This window comes from Rhinatrema bivittatum, chromosome 2 (assembly GCF_901001135.1).
Source record: "Rhinatrema bivittatum chromosome 2, aRhiBiv1.1, whole genome shotgun sequence".
Lineage (NCBI taxonomy): Eukaryota > Metazoa > Chordata > Amphibia > Gymnophiona > Rhinatrematidae > Rhinatrema > Rhinatrema bivittatum.
Window position 1 is genome coordinate 600,792,098 of NC_042616.1, and position 24,027 is coordinate 600,816,124.

At 40.9% G+C, this 24,027-nt stretch overlaps 1 protein-coding gene across 5 annotated transcripts in view; it reads right to left on the reverse strand.

Annotated features, from left to right (window-relative positions):
* Window positions 1–24,027, reverse strand: part of OSBPL1A (oxysterol binding protein like 1A) — a 546,359-nt gene that overhangs the window by 166,128 nt on the left and 356,204 nt on the right. For 4 of the 5 annotated variants that reach the window (XM_029591150.1, XM_029591146.1, XM_029591149.1 and 1 more), the window contains one exon: window positions 10,626–10,788. In XM_029591150.1, coding sequence (XP_029447010.1) covers window positions 10,626–10,788 — 163 coding nt within the window. Of the gene's footprint in view, window positions 1–10,625; window positions 10,789–23,352; window positions 23,473–24,027 lie in introns of those variants that run through there. The other variant, XM_029591147.1, reaches the window with a different exon arrangement.

Here is a 24,027-nt window from a genome sequence, read left to right on the forward strand (position 1 = left end):
CACTTTCCTGCATCGGGGGTTAATAGCTAATAGCGCCCACCATATGTAAATTTCATGTAGATGAGGCTGCTACGCATTTGTTTTGGCACATGTTTTGGATGCACTAATCTTATTGCATTGGGTGTTAGTCTGGCATGTCCAAAACGCTTTTCCATCACACGTGTATACTTGTGCACTTTATTGCATTGACCCCTTAGATTGTGAGTCCTCTGGGGATAGGTACCTACAGTACCTGAATAATCCATTTTGAAATGCTGAAAAACAGAATAAATAGCGTTCTGCCTTTTGTCTATGGCTCTGCATTTTAAATCTAACTCCTACTACAGAATTCATTCAGCTATGACTGATCCAGCAGGATGCACTGACTGATTTTCATGCTCTCCTTTTTAATGGATCATTTTTGTATGCAAGGCCACTGTGTGACAGGCACCTTTTTTCGATATAAATCAGGATACAATGAAGCTTGTTTTCTTCTGTTTTGTATTTGCTATTGATGAAAAATTAGAAGGGGGTACAAAAGAGTATTATCTTAACTGTCCAACAAAAAAATGTCCAGAGAGGGCAATAAAGAAAAGTGCTTTATTCAGCATATGAAAATTGCATACAAGATGAAGAAATCTGTTGAATAAAGTCCTTTTCTTTACTGCCCTCTCTGGACATTTTTTTATTGGACTGTTGATATAGTCTTTTGCACCCTCCTGATCTCATTATTTCACAGGGGTGGTGCACAACTTGCTTCTCTTTTCTTGCCATTTGCTGTTATTGCAATTCAATAAAACAAAAAGCAGCAGGACCGCAGGCAGGAAAAGCAGCTATAAAAATTGCACTCCAAGCAGTCCCAGGGCTGAGCACTATAGCAAAACTGTCTTTCGTTGTACATATTCTTTGACCACTAGCCACTTCTACGGCAACGACTCAATGTGAAAAGAAATTCGACAGAATGCAGAAACGAGCCTGAGACAGGAGCAGGAAAGAATAAATGCTGATGTTCTTGGGAAAAGTCAGGAGGCAGGCACTAGTCTCTGGTGAACAGCAGTGGAGAGGTCCATCTGTGAGACAGGGTCGAAACTGGATCATGATCACTAGCAACGGTTCCTTTAATGTTTTGCATTTTTTCCCCCCACACTTAACCTCTTTTTGGGTTACTGGCGAGATGCACTATTGCAGAAATCATAGGGATTTGTATAGCCTTTAAAGGGAGTGTTTTGAGAGAGAATGGCTAGATGGAGCGTGCCCCAGGTTTAATATAAATTAAAAAAAAAAAAAAAGCTGCCGTGTATTGGGATATGGAACAGCAGAGGAAAGTTTAGGCGGGAGATTGAAGTAGAGCCAGGGAGTGGGGAATCTCTCTCTCCCCTCCTCTGCAGTCATCCAGCAACGCGTTCAAGGCGGCCATATTTCCAGAAACTCCTGAATAGACATCTGGGTATTGTAACCTGGAAAGGGGGGGGGGGGGGGGGGAAGGGACCATGGATATCAACCACACCAAGGCCCACTTTGTTACTTGGGTCAAACTGCTTACCCAGGAAGAATTCTGAGGGAATACTGAGTATCATCCCTAGAGGGGAAAAAAGAAAATCTGATCACTGCAGCAGAGAAAGAGGAGGTAATGTTCTTCTGGAAAGTAGGCATGTGCATTTGCTTGAAACACATGAGTAAAATGCAATGAATGAGACCATTTTTTTCATTCATGGACACCTGAAAGGCAAGGAGGGTGCCATAAATGAACATTTTAGTTTCATTTATTTATGAATCCCATGGAAAAAAAAAAAATACTGCAGTGAGAGAAGTATAGCAACCAAGAAACTCCTGAATGAGGTAGTAGCCAGGGACAGAGCTAAGGCAGGGGAAAAGAGCAAGTAGACAGGACAGAGTTCCAGTCAAGGTGAAGCTGCCCTGTTCTCCTCGTGATACATCTTGAGGGTCTTACACTGGGAACCTTGCTGCCACACCACAAACTACATCTTCAGGGATCTTGCTTCCAAAACCCAGACTTTACACTTTTGGAGTATTTTTGCCTCTGTGAGTGGCTGCTTTGCACTCCATGCCACTCTGTGCTACTTTGTCGCTCTATCAGTGCCCTGGGGGTTCCCCTTCGTGGTGCCTTAGAATGTTCATGCCACTCTTGCTGCCTTTGAGGATTCATGCCACTGTTATCGGCGCCCTATTTTGAAGCCCTGGCGTGTTCATGACTCTTGCTGCTTTCCTCCTCTGACAATGCCTTGGGGAGCTCATACCACTGAGGGCACTTTCAAACCCCTTTACGGAGCCCTAAAATAGTCATGCCATTTTTGATGCTAACTATGCCAGTCTTGGAGTTCTCTTACCCCTTCCGATGCCATCTCCCCACAAGGTGCATTAGAAACCAATCAGAAAATCCCAATTTTGAAACTCAGAATAGGCTGCACGGCCTCCCCCACTAACAGGAAAAGGAATGAAATGAACGAACACTTTTTTGGTTTGGAAAAAAAAAAAATGGAGATGACCTCCGAAAAATGAATGAACAAAGAACTTTTGCCTCTGCACATCCCTACTAGAAAGTGAAGATTTGGAGAAAAGTATTTTGTTATTGCCGTTAATCTGCTGCTGTGTTGAACCTGTGAACATATGCAGAGATTTTTTGAAATTCTTCTTTGACTCCTGGAGCCCAAACCCCAGACTAGAAAATAAAGTTTCTACTGTTGAAAAAAAATCTTTTGAGTCAGACTTTCCTAATCCCAAGGCAAGGGATTTGTGATGGCGAGTCATTCAAAGGAGGATTCGGGGGGGAGGAAGGAACTGCATTTATTGGGAGTGCAGCTGGATAAATCACGGAGGAGAAAATTGTTGGTGTTGCTTTCCCTGTTCATTGACAACCACATCAGTCCTTACACATGTGATATCAGGTGAAGCCCAGCATAGAACTGACTTCAAAGCTTCTAGAAGTGTAGTGGAGTAGCCGCCTAGTGGCCAGGGAAGCCAGAGTTCAAATCCTAATGATGCTCCTTGTGATCATGGGCAAGTTACTTCACCCTCTATTTGCAGGGATGGCGAACTCCAGTCCTCGAGGGCCACAAACAGGTCAGGTTTTTAGGATATCCACAATGAATATGCATGAGGAAGATCTGCATGCACTGCCTCCCATTAGATGCAAATCTCTCTCATGCGTGCTCATTGTGGATTTCCTGAAATCCTGGCCTGTCTGCGGCCCTCGAGGACTGGAGTTTGCCATCCCTGCTCTATTGCTTTTGGTACAATCTTAGAGCCTCATTTACTAAGCATTTCCCCCATGGACATATAATGGGAGAAAAACCTTAGAAAATAAGGCACTAAGGCCCAGGTTCCTCAAAATGTTATAAATATAGCAGAAGTTGCGCCTGCGATAAGAGGGGATGTGATTAGGCTAATTCCACAACACACACGTGCTATTTTTTTGCATCGCATGCTGATTAATCCACCGCAGGCGCAGTTCCAACCGCAAAGGTTTTTATTGCACATGCTGGGAGAGGGACACCCCAATATGTACATTTACTATTTATACCACTGTAAGAGGGGCCACTTAACTGGGGTTGAGGTTTTGGTGGGCAATTTTACATAACAGTCAGAGGTATGAACAGCAAAGATGACATCACTCTAGAGAGTCCATAGAGTGTGCATTGTACAAATCAACTTTTACCTTTCATCGCTCCAAATGACAGAAAATCTTCAGTGATGTCAACTTTGCTGTTCGTACCTCTGACTGTATGTAAAACTGCCCCCCCCCCCAAACCTTACCCAGAGTTAAGTGCCCCCTCGTATAGTGGTATAAACAATAAACTTACATATTGGTCTCTTGCCCGAACCAGCATGTGCCCAAACTCCTCCCACTTGCATAACTAATGTGACATTTGCATATTAGCACATGCACTATTTAACACATGCGTTAGGGCCTTAATGCTAGCATTAAGACCCTAATACAAAATGATAAATGACCCAGTTAGACTATCTCCTCTAGGGATAGGGAAATACCTACAGTATCTGACTAAACCATTCTGAAGTATTATGAAAGGCAGAATAAATTAAATGTTTTCAGTCCTAACCATTCCCTTGCATGCCATGATCAAGCAAAAACTTGGAGAACCCATCTCCAAGGAGAGGACTGACATCCTGCTGTCCATCTGAGAACCAAATGTTACAGGAAAGTAACTTCACTTTGAGGACAAGCAGGATGGCAGCCCTCACACACGAGAACTCCAAAGCTACAGGCTGCCTCAAATAAAAAGAAAAGGGAAAAAACAAAAAAGTGCCAACAGGTAAGGTTCAACCTGTTTTTCCTTTTCCTTCCCCCCCCCCCCCCCCCCATGGCAGTCCAAACCAAATTAACAGGCTTAGGAGGGATGAGTTCGGAGTTCTACACCCCAAAGAGACTCCATAGAACAGACTATCCAAAAACCTGTAGTATCAGTAATTCCTTTTAAAACAGCAATGAGATGAAAATGTAAAAAAAAAAAAAAAAAAAAAAAAAAAAAAAAAAGACGCCAACCTGAACACACAGCCTTGACTTGCTTCACCAGACCCAGGGTTGCAATTCAATAGCAAAGCACAGTAGATCTCATCTACAAGAATTCCAGATTTATTAACAAAACATGGGAAGATTTGGCCCATTCCAGACAGAAGGCTATGGATTGCTTGCAATTAAAACTGCAACATCTGTTCACCTTTATGGATTTAAGCCTAATTATAGGTAAAGACTTAGGGATGTACACAAAACCACTGTACTGCAAAAACTTAGTGCAAGGTGGAAAAGTCACTAGTGCATAGATTTCATCAACACTGCAGGCCAAAATGACAGCCACCAAAATATGACATTCCAGGTCAGGTACTTCAGCTCACAAGAGCTCAGAGGCTCAAATGAAGCTTTTAAACATCTGGATGAGCACAATGCTGCGATTCCCTGACAACAGGAAGCATGAGGAGGGACGTGAAGTGAATCCAGCCCTGAAGAAAAATATACAATGCAAAATTGTACAAAAATGGATTTAGCTTCTACATGGCAGCAAAAGCACCCATTTCACTAAAGTGAACCTTAACTGTCTTATCAAATCGACATGGAGACATGTAAAGTACTCAAGCAGCTTTTGCATGAAACAAGAGAAAGGGATCAAGGCCTTTCCTGTGCCCAATACTGGGATGAGGTAGCAGTCCCCGATCCTACTGATCAGCATTATGGAGTCTCTAAACCTAAAAAGGATCCTGATAGAAGTCTATGGGTTGGGGACCACAACGGTCTTTGCCCATAAGGACCTATGAGAATCATGGTTGCCTATTTCTTTTTTCTTGAGTTTCTACAAGTCTTGCAACCAAAGGAACTGGGAGATACGTACATGAAAGCCCTAGCTCCAGTCTAGGGCAAGGGTATCAGAGGCTAACGGCCACATTTTCTTCCCTTTCAGAACTTTGGGAACTTCCCTGATAGAGGAAATGGAACCAAAGTTACCACATTGGATATCCTGCAGGCACAGCACTAGTCTTCAACAACCTTGTCCAGGGACCTTTGGAAGGGTTCCAGGACTCGTCTGTCTACTGGGTTCCAGGCTCCAGGACCACACTCAGTGGAGGTACGATTGCATTCCTCCCTGCTTGTTGATGCAGAAGAGAGCAACTTGAATGTTTATTTGGATGAGAACCAATTCTTTGGCCAACTTGACAGACCCTAGCTAGAGGAAATTTGCCTGATGAAAATCCTCTTAAGTGACTTGAGACCCTGGATGTGGAGCCCCTCTATGAGCTCCTCATCCAGACTGGAAATGTTCATAATCAGGACCATCTTTACGAATTATCTGGAATGAATCAGCCACCAGGAGAGAGTTCTCCTTGGCTGCTGATACAAATGCTGCCTGAAGATGCTCAGAGGCTGGAATCTAATCGACATCTTACAGCCTGTACTGAAGATACAGTGGATTCCATAAGGACATGTCATGTCCCCTTCTGTGAGCTGCTTTGCCCTTCTCTGCAACAAATATAAGTGTGTTAATTCTCTGTGTAGAATGATTTTATCTGAGCTTCATCTAACAAAAGTTTGAGCAATCCTATCAATACAGTGGACCTAAGGTTGGAATTAGGCAAATTCATAACCAACTTGCAAAACAAACAGCTAGATGGATTTGCTCATTAATTCCATAGCACCTCTGCAAGCAATGCCTCTGATCAACCAACAAGGTGCGGCAAACTAGCATCATCAAATCGTGTAGGTGCACAGGTGCCCCATGCAGGGCATTTCACAACATGACTGGTGCTGATGTCAGACCAATGGGAAACAATATTGAAAGTGGACTTCCCCTATTTCTAATCCAGACACTCAGATGTAGAATGATCTCTACATGGATGTAAGTAAAAGGAACACAGCCCACTATCTTTTCCCAGACAGGAAGCAAGGTGCTAAGGGAACCCTATCAAGTTTTATCAGGCACTCATGCTTAGGAAGAGAATGAGCCTCCTCCCACTTTTGGGTATCATGAAGACATTTGGGACACAATCATACCCTTCTACCCCTGACAAACTGGGTTTGGCCCTATGGGCCTTTAAAAGGGAAAAATTAAAAACATTTCTTGTAACAGAGGCTGTCAAAGTGCTTCTCAGTGGATGATTTGGAAGATCACCGACAATGTATTCTCCCCCATTCACAGTGCTGAAAGCCAGAGTGAGTGTACTCACGGCCATAAGTTTACTTAAACCTCAGCCTCTCCTCAAGTGGAAGTTTCTATAACAGATACTGGAATCTGGGCAATGTTCCCCGAGCTACCCGAAGTCCCATGCCAGGTTCTGGCGGCACTTCTTCTGCTCCCCAATGTGTGAGTGAGGAACCTGTTGCTGATAGAGTTGAGAGAGCAAGAGGAAGCATTTCCTTCCACTACCATGCCTCACTTGTGAGATCCCAACTATGGGTAGTGGGGCTGGAGTGGCAGTATGTGATGGCCTTATCACTGAGCCTCCACTTAAACCCCAATACAAAAAAGGGCTCCAGTAACTGGTACTTAAAATGCCAGTGGTCGAACAGACCATGCAAGTTCTGCCCTCCAGCACTTCACTGCCTAATGACCTTACAGCATCATGATGTTTTAAAGGAATCACTCCAATAATCCCTGTGTGTCAGGTTTTGCACTTACTGGCATCGAGAGACTGATAGTATGCTATATGCCATAATCAGGCATAGTCTCAATTCTTCCTCAGAGGCAGTGAAAAAATATATCCTTCGGCTCGTTAACAGGACCACAATAGTTGAGGGACTTGGACTCTTCCTGAGTCTGCAACTCACAGAATGGCAACCAGCAATCTCGTCACAATGTCAGACAGGATCCTTTGGTGGAGACTTTTCTATTCGCTGTGAAGGAGATGATTCGGAGGGTACTGTCCTTAGACGATCCTCAGATCTAAAATGCCACTGTTGGGATTACCTTGCTGTGAGTAGGACGGGGTACGTACTTAGCTAGTAGGAGATGCCCCATTCCCATCAGAGCATTAGTTCCGATGTGAAGTATCAGCAACTGCTGATTATTCCTGACCTACTGGAGCTTTTCTTCTACTTGAAAGCCACTTATGCCAGCAGAGCCCAAAGATAGGAGGGGAGGCCACATCTTTTTGGGCTCCAGAGGTGAGTCACCTGAACCTTTGGAGACTGTAGCTATTACCAGGAATGTGGTGAGGATGAGTTCTCCTCCCCATGAGAATGCTTTAGGGGATTCATGGCAGACACCAGAATAACCCCTCTTCTGGCATCATGCACCAACATGTGTCTAAATTGAGGGGGAATAGATGCCATATTGATGTATCATCAGTGGTCAGTGCCCTACTGAATCCTTCAATGTCTCCAATGTCGATGTCTCCAAAGTCAATGTCCACTGGGTGGACTAAGTCTCCCGAAGCTTCCAAGAGCTCCCACTGGGCATAACTTTCTGTATGGGTAATAGCCTCACAGTTGAAGTAGTCCAAGATTTTGTGGTATGTTCAAGCAACACCTCCCCCATCTATCACAAGGCAAAAAGACCAAGCATGGCTGCGCAGGGAACAATTATGTACAGGTCCTCAAGTATCGGACGAAAGGAAAAACAAAGGTTGAGAAAATACTGATTGGAATTGGTGCTCCTACCTACAGCATGAAAAATAGCTCCCACAACTCCAAAAACCTTCACTGCAGCAGCTTTAGGACAGAGAAACAGCAATCCATAAAAGCTACACAGGAAAAATGAGACTGAGGAGCCCTGCATGGGAGGCAGGGGAGTCACCTAGAGCTGCATGTGCCCAGTGGAGCATTCTCAAAGCTTCTACGAACTTTGAAGTCAAAGTTCCATACCATGCTCAATCTGGCATTACCCACGTGGGAGGACCACCATCCTGCTTGTCCTCTGAGAAAGAGCCCTTGCTTCTAAGCCAAGTCCAGTACACCATCTGCTTGATTTAATTTTTTATGGATGTAAACTCATAGAGGTAAGAACAGAAGAACATAAATTGCCATGCTGGGTCAGACCAAGGGTCCATCAAGCCCAGCATCCTGTTTCCAACAGAGGCCGAACCAGGCCACATGAACCTGGCAATTACCCAAACACTAAGAAGATCCCATGCTACTGATGCAATAGCAGTGGCTATTCCCTAAGTAAACTTGATTAATAGCAGTTAATGGACTTCTCCTCCAAGAAATTATCCAAACCATTATTGAACCCAGCTACGCCAACAACACTAACCACATTCTCTGGCAAAAAATTCCAGAGCTTTATTGTGCGTTGAGTGAAAAATAATTTTGTCCAATTAGTCTTAAATGTGCTACTTGCTAACTTCATGGAATGCCCCCTAGTCTTTCTATTGTTCGAAAGCGAAAAAAACTGATTCACATCTACTCGTTCAAGACCTGTCATGATCTTAAAGACCTCTATCATATACCCTCTCAGCCGTCTCTTCTCCAAGCTGTACAGCCCTAACCTCTTCAGCCTTTCCTCATAGGGGAGCTGCTCCATCCCCTTTATCATTTTGGTTGCCCTTCTCTGTACCTTCTCCATCGCAACTATATCTTTGAGATGTGGCGACCAGAATTGTACACAGTATTCAAAGGTGCGGTCTCACCATGCAGCGATATAGAGGCATGATATTTTCCATTTTATTAACCATTCGCTTCCTAATAATTCCTAACATTGTTTGCTTTTTTTTTTTTTTTTTTTTACTGCTTCAGCACACTGAGCCGACAATTTTAAAGTATTATCCACTATGATGCCTAGATCTTTTTCCTGGGTGGTAGCTCCTAATATGGAACCTAACTGCAGCAAGGGTTATTTTTCCCTATATGCAACACCTTGCACTTGTCCACATTAAATTTCATCTGCTATTTGGATGCCCAATCTTCCAGCCTTGCAAGGTCCACTGTAATGTATCACAACCCGCTTATGATTTAACTACTCTGAATAATTTTGTATCATCCACAAATTTGATAACTTTACTCGTCGTATTCCTTCCCAGATCATTTATATATATTGAAAAGCACCAGTCCAAGTACAGATCCCTGAGGCACTCCACTGTTTACCCTTTTCCACTGAGAAAATTGACTATTTAATCCTACTCTGTTTCCTGTCTTTTAACCAGTTTGTAATCCACGAAAGGACATCGCTTCCTATCCCATGACTTTTTAGTTTTCTTAGAAGCCTCTCATGAGGGACTTGTCCCTTACTAATGTAAGGGATTACAACAGCAAATCAAAGCTTGCATATGCTAGTGAGGGAATAGCATGAAACATGACTCATTTAGAAGAGAGGCATCTCTTCCTATAAAAAGACATTTTACATAAAAATTATTCTAGTTTATTTTTTTTTATTAATGTTATATGACCTCTACTTCAACATTTTTCTAAAGCCTTCCAGTAACAAAAGGCTCTTACAGCATGGCGCTCTCAATGCTAGCTCTTTCTGATAACCAAAATTATACAAGAGATTTCAAACTGTTTTTTTTTTATTTTAAATACATTAAATAGTATTTAGAGTTGGTCTGCATTTCTTTTCTGGCTTTTCACTTATTTTGTCACTGCTATCTACTTTAAACTGCTCCTAAAATTAATGGTTCCCAGATCATGAGCATGGACCACTTGAGGCTGAATTAGAGGATAAAGATTTTATTGTAGCCAAAAGGAAAATAAAGTATAAAACAGGATAAATTTCCAAATTATACCCCAAACAGCTATGAAACCACCACACTGATTTCCATTAGAAGTGATATTTTTTCCTTTTGGATCTCTTTTGGAACAAAAAGTGAAAAACTAGTCATTGGGCTCAACTTCATAGCTGGTACAAGCTCAGAGATACTCGTGGTAATTTTAAACCATTAGATTTTAGTATGCATGAACAGTATTCCAGGACAGCAGCATTCATTCCTATCACTGGCAGCAGTACAGAGTAATCCTTTGCCAAAAATTACTATATTTCTCAGCATAATAGACTGCTTTCTCAGTCACCCCCATCTATGATGTTTTCAACCTTTTTGATGTCAATTTCTACATAAAAAATTTAAGCTCTTAAAAAAAAAAAAAAAGAGACATGCCAACCTTGCGCTATTTTACAGCTCTTTAAAGTCAAATTAAATATGACATAAGAATAAAAAATTATAAAAAGTGGAGGACATTAGCAGCTTACCTGAAATAGCATCATAGAACTCGTCTTCACTCAGAATGCTTTGAGGTGGTGATCCCTTAACCAAAGACTGCTCTAGCTCATGGTGTTCAGTAGCCAATGTCTGCAGTGCTTCTGACAAAATCTTATTTTTCTCTTGCTCATGTGCCAATCTCAAATTTCTGACCTAAAAAGGAAAATATTTATAAACTACATCTTTCTGAAAAAAATGTGCAGCCTTAACTTAGTTGGAACATGTTTTCTCGGCTATAAAAATTTAACAATGTACTGTTCAGCACATGACTGGAGTTTGAAATCTGATGCATTATATATAATTTCAAATGTAATGACATTTATGTTTGTAATAAATATGCTCATTATGGGCATGTCAAGGTCAAAATAATGACTGCCACATTCTGAATATAGAAGTTCTATAAACTCACCTGCACAAGGGAAATTGGAAAAAAAAAAGACGTCTAAAGGCTTAGTTTGAAATAAATGTTTTATCCCAGACCAAGACAGAACCTCAAACTGAACCCTTAAGATTTCTATTGATAGCTATATTTCCTACTCCTATGTAAGACAGGAGGTGTGGACCAAAGTAATAGGGAGCTGACTGATAGCGGGTTTTCGTGGAATGATCGATCATTTTTGTTTTAACATCTGAAGTAAATGGAACTGTAGGCTTCTGTATTCCTTTGCCACCTAAAAAAAAATTAGCATTAAAGTTTGGCTAATAAAGATGGTATCTGAAGAAGACATTAATAAGAGCAACTGAAACATAAAATTAACAAAATGTACAAAAGATAATTACATGTCTACCAATTTTACATAACGAACAGGTAATCACTGAACATCAAGATCATAAAGTATTACATAATATATATTTAGACATTTTCTCTATAATCTATCATACCACTAACACCCCTTACCAAATAACACATTCATCGCCACACTACCTCTCACGTATCCATACACACATTCATATAATCCATAATATACAACAGACACACACATACGTTGAACTGTTGCCATAGGATCATGTGATGTGTTTGGCAGCTTGACAAAGTGTGAGGTCTGTTAATCCCTGGTGCGAGTTGTATAGGCTTTAAAAGCCTCTGAAAAGTATTGCTGGGACAATGGTTATGAGATGGATGGAGTGATTACATTCGTGAGTGGGGGTTATAGATGAATATGGTAATCTTTGCCCCTGAAGAACCCTGTCCATAGGCGAAACAAGGGTTCCTTTGCAGGGAAACTTCAAGCAGCGCATTGTTTTTGAATCCTTCATTTTGAAGAACTGAAATTACTCAATCCACTCCATTTACTGAGAACAGTTTGTGTAGCCTTTATCAAGTTGATGAACGTGTTATTTATATTGGAGAAACACACTCTGATGTATATCTTATTCTGTTTTATGGATTGTATGAACGAGTATGTATGGATACGTGACAGGCAGTGTGGTGATGAATATAAAGTTATTTGTTATGGGGTTTTAGTGGGATAATAAAAATGAGAGAAAATATGTATATTGGAGATGATACATATGTAATAACTTTGTGATGTTCCTGTCTGTGTCCGTTACTTGTTCATTATGTAAAATTGGGCAACATGTAAAATTCTTTGGTACAGTTAACTGTATGCATATGCTCTCTCGTTAGGTTATTTGTTTAATGACTTGTCTTTTTTCCTTTGTATTGTTATATAAACCATGAAGATGAACAGTTGGTTTTGTCAGACTGGCATAATCAGGTATAACATGGGACATATTTATAGGTATGAATTTGGGAAAAAAAAAAATCAGCATGTAGGGTTTTACATAACTTCATAGTAAAAGGTATTGACATAAGATTAATGTGGCCATCTATACTACAGTCATGGAATTTGTATTACACAAGAGAAATTAGAGACACTGATTTACCTGGGAAGCTTATCAGAATTCAGATGAAGTATCAGTTATCAAATGTTCCATGATCATGCCAAAAATGCTCCTAGAAAAACAGCAGTACTTGTTGCACATTGTGCTACCAAAATAAGTCTCATGGGAACAGAATCCCCAACCCTGGTTTCAGGTTTCAATTAAGATGGAGGCTCAAAGCAGCAGAAAAACTACTAGGTCAAAAAAAAAAATTTGTTGCATAAGAATTTCCTTAGCATGTAATTCTATAATCAGAACTCTTTTTCCTCTAAAGTCTGTCTTTATGTTTAAGCTGCTTTAGTGTTGCAGCCATTAATACTTCTGCTGGAAAAAGGTTTCAGAATTTTATCATTCTGAGGTGTAAAACACCCCCTCCGTTCTTTTGAATCAAGTCATGTTTATTATCCCAATCTGAGAGGATGCCCTTATTTTGTCTGCAGCTACTTTGTTAAAAAGTGCTTGCACTTAGTTCAGGTACAATTTTATATTTGTACTACATTTTTATACCTCCTTCCTTGGACAACAATCCAACCCAAAGTGACTTACATACATGCTTTTTTTTTATATATGTATTTGTTTTAGACTTATTGATTACTATGTTATGAATACTTGAGTGTATTTATATATATCAGCAAGTAATAAGATTAAACACATTCCTGTAGGATCCTTGGGTATAACTGTGTGGTGTAAGTAGATCTCCCAGTCTGGGCATCCCTTCAGAATTTAGAAACCCCTGTGTTCTGTGTACCCTTCCTAACATCTGGATATCCTTTAGGCAGCTGTGTGCTGAGAACGTAACACCTTCTACAGTGTCTGGATTCTCTACCCTGTTAATGCAAACTAAAAGAAAAAGTGCCTTTAAAACAAACAGTGATACCACTTGGGAAAATAAAAAAAATCTGATTAAAACTGAGTCGGAAAAAAATGCCAGAAAGGAGGGTAAAGGACAACTGGCTGAAAGCATAAAACAGCACCAGCAGTAGTTTGGGGGGGAGATACTCCAATAATGGATTTTAAAAAACCCCTGAAGAGCAGCAAGTCCAGGGGTGTCAAACTCCTCCCCAATCCTCCTCACTCAAAATATTTCTAAAAACTTTGTAAAGGAGTCCTCTCACTTTGCACACAACAGATCACATAGCCCATTATGGGGAGTCACTGTAGCTGCTTGTCAGAGCATTTCAGTTCACTTAAGATGACTTATGCAGCACCCAACTAGTTAAATATGCAATCAACATTTAGTACCAATTTAACAAGGCTTGTTCATAACTATCAAACCTATACTAGTTTGACAACCTGTTCTCACACTGGCCATCTAGTGACTAGCTTACATGTTACTAATAAATGGAGGATTCTGTAGATAGAAAGAACAGTCACAGAATTAAGGAATTAAATATTCCTGATATCTGTACAGTAAACGCTCTCCCACCCTCAGTAAAATTTGTTTTTTTGGACTGGGTATAGATACTAAGCATTCTCATTCCTAGAGATCAGGCCTCACAAACAGTTGAGGACACTGATGGGATAGTGTTAACAAGTGGTTTCTATCAACTTGCTTTCAATGTTTGGTCTGAAACTAGCATGTCGTAACCAAGAATTTGCAACATAGGAAAGTAACCCAATTGTAGAGCATAAAAATGAAGGCAGTCTCAGTTGGAGCAATACTGAGGAATGATCCTCCAAGTACAGTGGTTCCCAAACCTGTCCTGGAGGACCCTCAGTCAGATTTTCAGGATACACACAATGAATATGCAGGAGAAATTTGCATGTACTGCCTCCACATGGCATGCACATTTTCTCCCGTGCATATTCACTGTAGATATCCTGAGAACCCGACTGGCTGGGGGGCCCCCAGGACAGGATTCAGATCTTCTGCTTAGTACCTGTAAGGCAGCCAATATTTTTTTGCTTGAGTGTACTTATGTGCTCAGATTTTTTAAAGGATTAAATATTTACTGGTAGATAATTGGTTGCAATGGGGCTAAACTACTTTTATACAAAAAACATTAGAACCAAATCCCCAGTGAATTAAACAAAGCTATGGTATCCAAAAATATGTATTAAAGAGATGGTATGTGCCATTAGAGATTAGTGACAATAGATAAAACTCAAGTTCTATACTTTGAAAAACGTTCTTTAACACATTAAACAATGCCTATGACTGTTTTCAACTGGCACAATACATACACTGGAAAACCAAAAACAGCACATCTGGGAGAATAGAATAAGGCACAAGATGATAAAAACAAGATGGCTGGGAGCTCAATCTCTTAACATTTAAGAAATGTCTATACACAAAAAATTCACTTAGTGATGCAACTACCATCACAGCTCTTTTTCTACTCTTTGCACACAAAAAAAAAAAAGACCATTGCAAACAGCCAAGACATGGTATCATTATAAATGCTTTGACCAAAATTCAAAGCTCTAAATCCTTCAAACATATCTTCAAGGAAATTTCATTTTCAATTACAAACACACAGGCAAAACCAACTGCAATACAAGATGGAAGGAAGAGGCATAGCACAGAGCTTCCCAAACTTGTACTGGGGACCCCACAGGCAGTCAGGTTTTCAGGATATCCACAATGAATATGGCATGAAAAATGGGCATATACTGAGTCTCCATGCTATGCAAATCTCTCAAACATTCATTGTGGATATCCTGAAAACCCAACTAGCTGCAGGGTCCCCGGGTCAAGTTTGGGAAGACCTGGCATAGAACAAGTACCCTGTCTAGTAACATACAGCTCAGAGCTAGAAAAATACCCACAGAAGGATAAAATCAATGAAAGTACTCCTCCATGATCTTCTAGTACTAACTTTCTGGCAACTGTCTAATCTGAAGCAAAAAACTAAGCAGCAAGTTTCAAATAAGTTTAGAGAAGACAATGGCACACACTGGTGTGGATTGGCCTATGGGGGAAATCTGGCATCCCCGGGTGGGCCAGTCACTTTGATCATGTGGCTGTTTTTCCAGCTTCCTGGCCCAAAGAGGAATGCACGGCCGTGGCAGAGCCTATCCTGTCGCAGCCTGCGTGCCCATTCTTCTGTGACCCAAAGCGGTCCTCTCCCCCTTGAAGGAACCACGGGTAGCAGTGGCCTTCTTTCACCTCCCTCCCAGCGTTGAGGAGCAGCACTGCTGTCCCATAGTGGACAGAGGGAAGGCCAGAAGAAAGGGAAAGGCCTGAAAGCTATATGTGAGTGTATGCTTGTGTGTACGAGAGAGAGAGAGACTGCATGTATGTATGCATGCATGCAATAGCCTGCTTGTGTGCAAGAGTGCCTGCATGTGTCAGCGTATATGGGAGAGAGCTTGTGTGACAAATGCATGTGTTTGGGAAGGAGAGGTAAAGATTGTGAGGCCCCCCTTCCCCAATCTACAATCTGTGGGTGATGAATTCAAAAGATCCCAGGTATGGAGAGCTGGAAATTTTTAATCTTATTTTAAATTTTGAGGTGTTATTTCATGTGTCTGCTGTTTGAGAAATATTAGAAAAAAACTAGTTATTTTTATTACTGGATGTTCGTTGTTGCTTGCTTGACTTTTTTTTTTTTAGTATGATTTCAATATTATGAATGATTTATTAGATTTATATACCTCTATTCTGTTTAAACCAGGGCTTCCCAAACCTGTCCTGGGGACCCCACAGCCAGTCGGGTTTTCAGGATATCCACAATGAATATGCATGAGATACAGAAAGTAAAATAGGATTAAATAAAATAAAAAGAATAAAATAAAAAAATAGAATAGGCCTCAACCAAATTGTACTCAAGTTTTCCTCATGCAAGACTTGTGACTACTGAATTCATAAGCTTGTTTGAATAGTATGTTTTAAGACCCTTTTTAAAAGCTGCAAAATCACTTTGTAATCTTAATTCATTTGGCAGAGAATTCCATAATTTTGGGCCTGCCACAGATAACGCTCTATCCCTGACCTCGCTTAGATGATTTATCTCTCTTGACTTTATTGCTTAATGTTTTATGAGGAATGTTTGTTTTTCTGTTGCACTCCTTAATAATCAGGCTTGCTGTATTTTCCAGAGCATGTGCGTGAGCCAGTGAACATGGATTTGAGTGAGAATGAGCACACCAAAGAGCATTTGTGTGAGCCAGAATATAAAGAAGTTTATGTGAGAATGAGCATATATGTTAGAAAGTTCTCAGGGGCACATATGTTGGCTAGAGTTATCGGGGTGAGAAGATATGTAGGGATGAGCTAGCATTTTTAAAACTCAAGGTACCAGAGGGATATGAGGGTGGTGGAAAAGAAAAAAAGTTTTCAGTTTCAGGTTTATTTGGGAGGAGTTGGGAAATGTAATGAGGATTGAATAAATAAGATGAGAAAGTTTGTGCATATTTCCTATCCCTGACTAATCCATGACAATCTGATGGTGGCTGGAATCTAAAGTTCCCATGTATGGAGAGCAAGGGATTTTTTTTTTGTAGCTTTAGTTTTAATTATTGGATGTTTGATGCATCTGCTGTTTTGAAATATTTTGATTGGAAAATTAAAAAACCCCAATGTTATATATTTTTAATCATTTGATGTTCTATTCATCAGCTGTTTTGAAACATTTATTCTTTTTATGAGTATGATTTTACTATTATGATTGATTATAAATCTTGACTATTGTTTGATGTTTTACAAGGAATGGTGATTTTTGTTTTTTTCATTGTTGCACTGCATGCAGAATCTGTCATATGGTTTGCAATTCAGTTTTTTTTTTTGCATGTTTCTAATTAAACTCTGCTGTCTCTTTATTCTGTATTTGGTGAGGGTCTGGTGTTCTGCATGTGACACTGAGGTGAGGTATTCTGCTAGCGTGGAGTTTCTGTGTAGGGATCTAACAGCTTGGCTTGTTCTGTTACCCTAATATCAGGTGTATTGGTGTTTTAGGGCCTGCTGCAATAGAGTAGGTAGGCAGTGCCTGGGGAACTATAAAAGCAGCAAACTCTGTACACTGGAATGGTGGTGGGGACGTCATGGAGAAGTGGAGGCAAGCTACAGTTACAGAAAGGGATGAGGTGAGCCAAGAAGAAGTATCTACGCAGTGTTGGGGAGGCTTCTGTAGGCTGGGCTTTCCTCCTGAAAGGGTCAGCTGGCTGTGGAAACAGGTAGTCTCCTGGAGTGAGATTAGGAATGGGAAAGGGAGAGGGTTGAGTGCACCTGCAGACTGGGAAGGGCTGACAGCAAGCAAAACAACTTTAGATAATCCTGTGGCAGTACTAGAGCGGGGGTACTCACTGAAAATTAATTTTCTCTCATTTCTGGATGGGGAAAGCTTTAGTTTATTGCAGCCTTATTCTGTGGTTGCCTTCTACAATCCTCAGGAATACTGTCACAGTTTATGGTCTGAGTCTTTTGATAGACTGTCAAAAAAAAAAATGTTTAGCCAAGTAGCTTCACTGTGTACATACACAAATGTTTCAAGCACCAGGGTTTAAAAAAAATTATTGGACTTCTGCAGATCAGGAAGAGAAAATTTGGGACCAGTTTCCGAGCGTTGCCCTTCAGCAATTCACTTAAATAAGGAATCATAAGATAGAATTACCACGATAGATACAGTGAAACAAATCTTGCCAAGAACATGAAAAAGGAGACACTACTATGGCCAGTGCTATTAGATCTTCAAGATACTTCATAGTATCATGTGTCAAGGATACCATACAGAAAAATATTTTTAGAGAGAAGCTGATCAATCCCAATTTAGAAATAGCTTCCAGAGCTGGGTGATATTTTGGAGATATTGTTTAAAAGGTGATGGCATAAACTGACATCCAACATGTCTAAATTTGTTTTTCTTTTCCTAATTTTTAACTGCTGAATTGCTTAAATGAAGTATTTATTTTATTTGCATCATTTTATTTAAAGTTGCTGCTTTCTATCTTATCGATGAAACAATTTGCTGCAATTGGGTTAACACAGACTGACCAGGAGGAATTATTCCTGAGGTATAGGTTGGGATTGTTCTTTGTTTTTATATTTCTAAGGGGTTGGACAAGGCTGAATTATAAGTTGTTGGCGTGAGGCGTGGGTGGTTGGGGATTCTTATTTTGTTTTCTTTTCCAGTATTTTTATGACATTTATTTATATATTGCATTATGCTGTATTGATTTTATTGCTATTGCATGATATATTATAAACTGGGTTTACATGAGGACGGTAGCAGAGAAATATGAAAATAGAACTTTTACAATATTCATAGAAAATGAGGGTCACTCACAGAACCACAGACGAACCAACAAACCCATTTTAGCCAGGACAAGACTAAAAGAAACTATGCTTTAACTTCCTGGTGGTGTTCTTAGACTGACTGTTCTTCATTACAGTGCCTTGTAAAGAAGTCTTAACCCCCTTGTATATTTTTCACATCATATGTTTTTTGGAAAATAAATCAAAATGCATTAAAGTAGGAGCTTGTTCACTGATCTACATAACACTATACTAGAGAAATATTCCAAAAAGTAATGAAGAATAAAAAAATCTTGATTGCAGTCATCATACTCTGATTTGGTACTTGGTGGAAGCCTCTTTTTACCAACAGCCATGAGTCGTTTAGGGCAGTGATTCTCAACCAGTGTGTCGCAACATCACTGTCACAAAGCACAAGCTAGTGTGTCACCACCTCCGCAGCCAGAATACAATGCACCCTGGTCTCCTGCTAATGCAACTAATCTTTCTGCCCCCTCCTCTGCTCCAGTGGAATGCAGGGATCTCCTCCGCTTGGGCTGTCAGCATTTTCAAGCCCAGGCAGAATGATAGTGCTACATACAATCAGCTCTGCTGCTAAGTGGCCATCTGGAAAGAACATATGTGTGTGTATGGGGGGGGGGCATACGGGCAGTATGGCCTCTATCAGCATGGATAGAAGAGGACATGAGGTGGACCTTCGCAGGAACAACAGAAGGAGCAGTGCAAGCCAAATTTGAAAAGGCACAGTGTCAGCTCCCACAGCCCCAAGAATGAGTCCTGTCAGCCACAAGGGCTGAAGGAGGACAGGCTGAAGCTGCTGCTGTTACTTGTGCTTCTGGGAGGAGAAAGACAGCCTGTGGATGTTTTTGCCTGTGTGAGACTGAGCATGTGAGGGGGTGAGACACAGGTGCGCACACAATAGTTGTGAGTGAGCATGCGAGAGACAGCCTGTGTGAGTGTCTGCGTGATGTTGAGCATGTGAAAGTGCGTGTGTACCTGTGTGCACAAGTGCAAGACTGAGCAAGAGCGAGAGAGCACCTGTGTGTTTATGGAAATGAGACTGAGCATGAGAGTGAGGGAGAGTTTCAGCAACAACCCACCTCTCCTCTTGCTAATCCAAGACAATCTCAGGGCACCATGAAATCAAAAAGTTCCCAGGTATTGTGAGCACGGTCCTTTTTTTTTTATATTGGGTGTTTGTCTTCTGTTTTGAAATGTTTTATTGTTCTTTGCAACATTTTTGAGTTTTTAATTGTTCTATTTTTCAGCTGTTATGAAATATGTATTTACCAGTATGATTTTATTACTATTGTATACATACATATTTTATGAGGAATGGTGTGTTTTTCTGTTCTGATGTAGTTTCCAGTTCAGTTTTTGTCTATTTCTATTCATACAGAATAAAAAAAGCTTACTGTAAGTATTTGGTGAGGGTCTGTCTGTATTCTGCATCTATGACCAAGGTGAGGTATTCTGCCAGTGTACAGTTTTTGTGTGGGGATCTATAGCAGCCTGGTTTGTTCTGTTTTCCTAATATAAGGTGTATTGGTATTTTAGGGCCTGGTGTAATATTAGCACTTCTACCTTTTCATAAGCAGGATTGTTACTGTTTTCATGCTGTTTTAGTATGGAGGTTTTACTATATTGTTATAATTCTTTTACTTGTGACTGAGTGCTAAGCCCATACTGAACACGTTACGTTAAAATAGGCCTAATCCCATATTGGTTCCAAGCTTCATTTTTAATGTCATTTTTCATATAAAATCTATTATAAATGTGTAATTTTTAATTGCCTGGGGAGGGGAGAGTGCACAAGGCTGTACGGTTCACAAGGCAGACTTCTTCACACACTGCGCCCCAAGTAGGACAAAGCTGTTGTCCACCATTCCTGCTGGAGCCCAGCAAGCAATGGCAATTCTCTCTCTTCCAGGCTAGTGATAACTGATTTCATCTTCGCCTTCTGGGCCTGAAAGCGACAGAAGAAAAAATGTTTTTGGCCCCACAGGGGTCAGAGAATGTAGCTTGAGCAAAACTTTTGTTCAGAGAGTACTCTTACCTTTCCCCCTCATATTCTTAAAGTAATACTAAGGCTGTTTTTTAGTTTAGCTGTGGACTGTTGTGAGCGATGTGTCACATATGGGAGCATTGTCCATCATGTGTGTCACAATGGGAAAAAGATTGAGCGCCACTGGTTTAGGGTAAGGGCCTACCAACTTTGCAGAGTGGGATGGTGCAGTTTTTGCCCATTCTTCTTGGTAGAAGAGCTAAAACTCAAGTTGGCTGGGGATCATTCGTGGACTGCAATGTTCAAGTCTTGCCATAAATTTTGTATTGTAATCAGATCCAAGCTTTGACTGGGTCACTCAGACATTTATTTTCTTCATGCTGAATTGCTCCATTGTTACTTTTGCTTTGTCCTTAGCATCACTGTCCTGCTGAAATCTGAATCTGCTCCCCAGTCCTGGGGCCAACTAACAGATTTACCTCTAGGATCTACCTATATTTTGCACCCTCTATCTTTCCCACAATCTTCACAAGCCTTCCTGTTCATGCTGCTGCAAAACCAACCCTACAACATAATTCAGCCACCACCATGCTTTATGGTAGGGATGGTGTTAGCAGGGTGATGTACTCTTGTTTTATGCTACACATTACTTGGAACAGAGACCAAAATCTTCCACTACCACAAAACCTCTCGCATTCGTGTGGTGTCCCCTAAGTATTTCTTTGCAAATGCTAAGTGGCACATCATACAGCTTTTCCTCAGCAGTGGTTCTTGGTTGCCATGCTCCCATACAGCCATGTCTGTTGAATAATCTTGAATAATCACATTTTTCCCAGTCCCAGCCAGAGACCTCTGTAGTTCTTTTAAAGTAATCTTAGGTTTCACAATGATCTTCTGCAGCAGTTTCTTAACCCATGGCTACTGACTCTGAAGACCATTTGATCAAGGCAGTGTCTTGGTTGTGCCAAACTGTTTCCATTTAATGATAGATCCGACAGTGCCTTAAGGGAAATTCAAACACTAAATGGTTTTATAGCCTTCCCCTTCTCTGTACCTATCGTTATCCCTGAGATTTCTGCAGCTTCACCTCATACAACAGAATCAGCTTGGTTCTTCATCCAGAAGTATTTCAATCAGCTCAACTACTGTGAATGGACACAGGTGGCCTCTGCCTTATTAAAGCAATTTGTTTTTGAATAGGAACTAATTTGGGTTTGCTATGACAAAGTGTGAAGACTTACACAAGACTGGTTTTTCTATTTGTAGAATAAATTCTATAATTAACCTTTCATGACTGCAGAGAATATGTTGAGTAAACTCTGAAAAAACTAACATTTGATTTGCATTTTTTTTTTAGACAGCAGAATGTGAAAAATATACATGAAGTAAAGACTTTTACAAGGCACCGCATCTTTACAAATTGTGTGAAATAGGCCTTTAAATTCCGCTGCTGGGCAGCCCTTCTGATTATATATGGTTCTCAAGTTATAACAGTCACATGATTTTCTTCATTGTATGGCTGATATCAGTCTTGACAGCAGCTACACCAAAGGAGTTGAAGTTGGGGGCTGAACATAGTCACTCTTTCAAGTCAGTCCTCCCAGCCAAATATTGGGACAGTGTACAAGTACTCCTGTAGATCCTCTTGCCTTTCCCACTAAGTATTAGTTTAAGATACAATTTTAAAAGATTGAAACCCAAGTGTGGTGGTTACATGTATAACTAATAAAACCCTGCAAATGCAACATTTTGTTTAGAAATAGGGGGAAGACAAAACTGTTGTATGTAAACTTGTGTACAGGGCTGGCCTTAGGAAAACCAGCATCTTAAGAGAGCCAGAAATCTTATTCCTTCCCTAAGGAAAACTGCTCTGTGCTCTTCAATTCCTTCTTGCTGGCACAATCTCCTCCCACCAGCATAACGAGAACAGTGCTTCTTACATGCATCTGTCACCTCTTCTGCTAGCTTCTCAATGCAATTTGAACTTTGCACTTACCTGCTCCCTGGCCTCCCTATCTGTGGTCTCTCCCATCTTCTAACGTATACATCTATCCACTGCCTTGCTATTAGTAGCCTCAACTTCATCTACTACATGTATGCATATATGTGACAGCCAGCTGGTGATTCCACAAGACAAGTGAAAAGAAAGCAAGCAATTGTCTAAACAAAATTAGTAGTCTGCCCAAAAAAGGTTCAAATTCAACCCCCAAAAGACAAATACTCCAAGTCTCCAAGTCCTCCATTTGGAAATAGTGTCCTCCTTTCCTGCTGAATATATCCCTGCCAACAAGCTCCAAAGTGAAACATACTGGTAGCCTACTCTATTTTCCCCCTCAACACTGGAAGACCAAATCTCAGCTGTAACCAAAACCACCTTTTGGCAGAGACTACACATTCAATCAGCTACAGCCACTCTTAATCCCCCCCCCCCACTGATCTAGTTATAGTCTATACATACATCTCATGACTACACAATTGTAAATTCTTGTACATTGCCCTGCCACAAAAATGCCTCTCAAAGCTCCAGCTTGTGCAGCACTCAGCTGCCCCTTTCGTAGCCAACTGCATTCCCAGAAGCCCCACCACTCCTAATTTGACCGATCTGTAAAGGAGGAAACAAGAAATATGGTCTTACCTTGCCTGAAGCCCAATTCAATGTGTGGCATACGTAGTGGCACAGAGTTGGCTGGCACATGGCTAAGTGAGGGATGTAAGAGTCCCACTGCTCGTTGAGGTTGCTGCCATTAGAGAAAGAATTGGGTTGGCATTGAAAGGGAGGAGCAGAAACGTGGACTCATGGCAAGGCTGTTGCCACTGAAAGCTGGGGACAACGCAGACAATGGTGGAAGTATTGTGCGAAGGCTCCTGCTTGCTGTGACGTGACATGTCCTGCAAAGAGGAAGCCAAGAACAATTGGAGTCCTTTGCAGAAGATCCTGTTGAATGCTACTGTAGCTATTGACAAGGCTGGTGGACCCAGAAGTAGCCTCTGAGTCACAGTGCTGCCAGGCCACCAGTGCCAGGAAGAAGATAGAGACATGGATATAGGTGAAACGTGGGCAAGCTCTCTGTCATTTTAAGAGCTGCCAAGACTTCTGGAAGTCCTGAGAAAACCTGGAAGCAGCAGCACTGCAGGGCTCATGGGGGAAGTTTCAAAATAAGTAAACAAGAGGCCAGATAAAAGAGGCAGGGTGCCCTGGGTAAGCTTCTACCCCCAATTTCCCCACGATGTCTGTCTGGCCAAAAGAGGCTCTTTCAATACCTGCCAGAATAGGGGTGTGTAACACACGATATCCGCTACAGCAAAACAA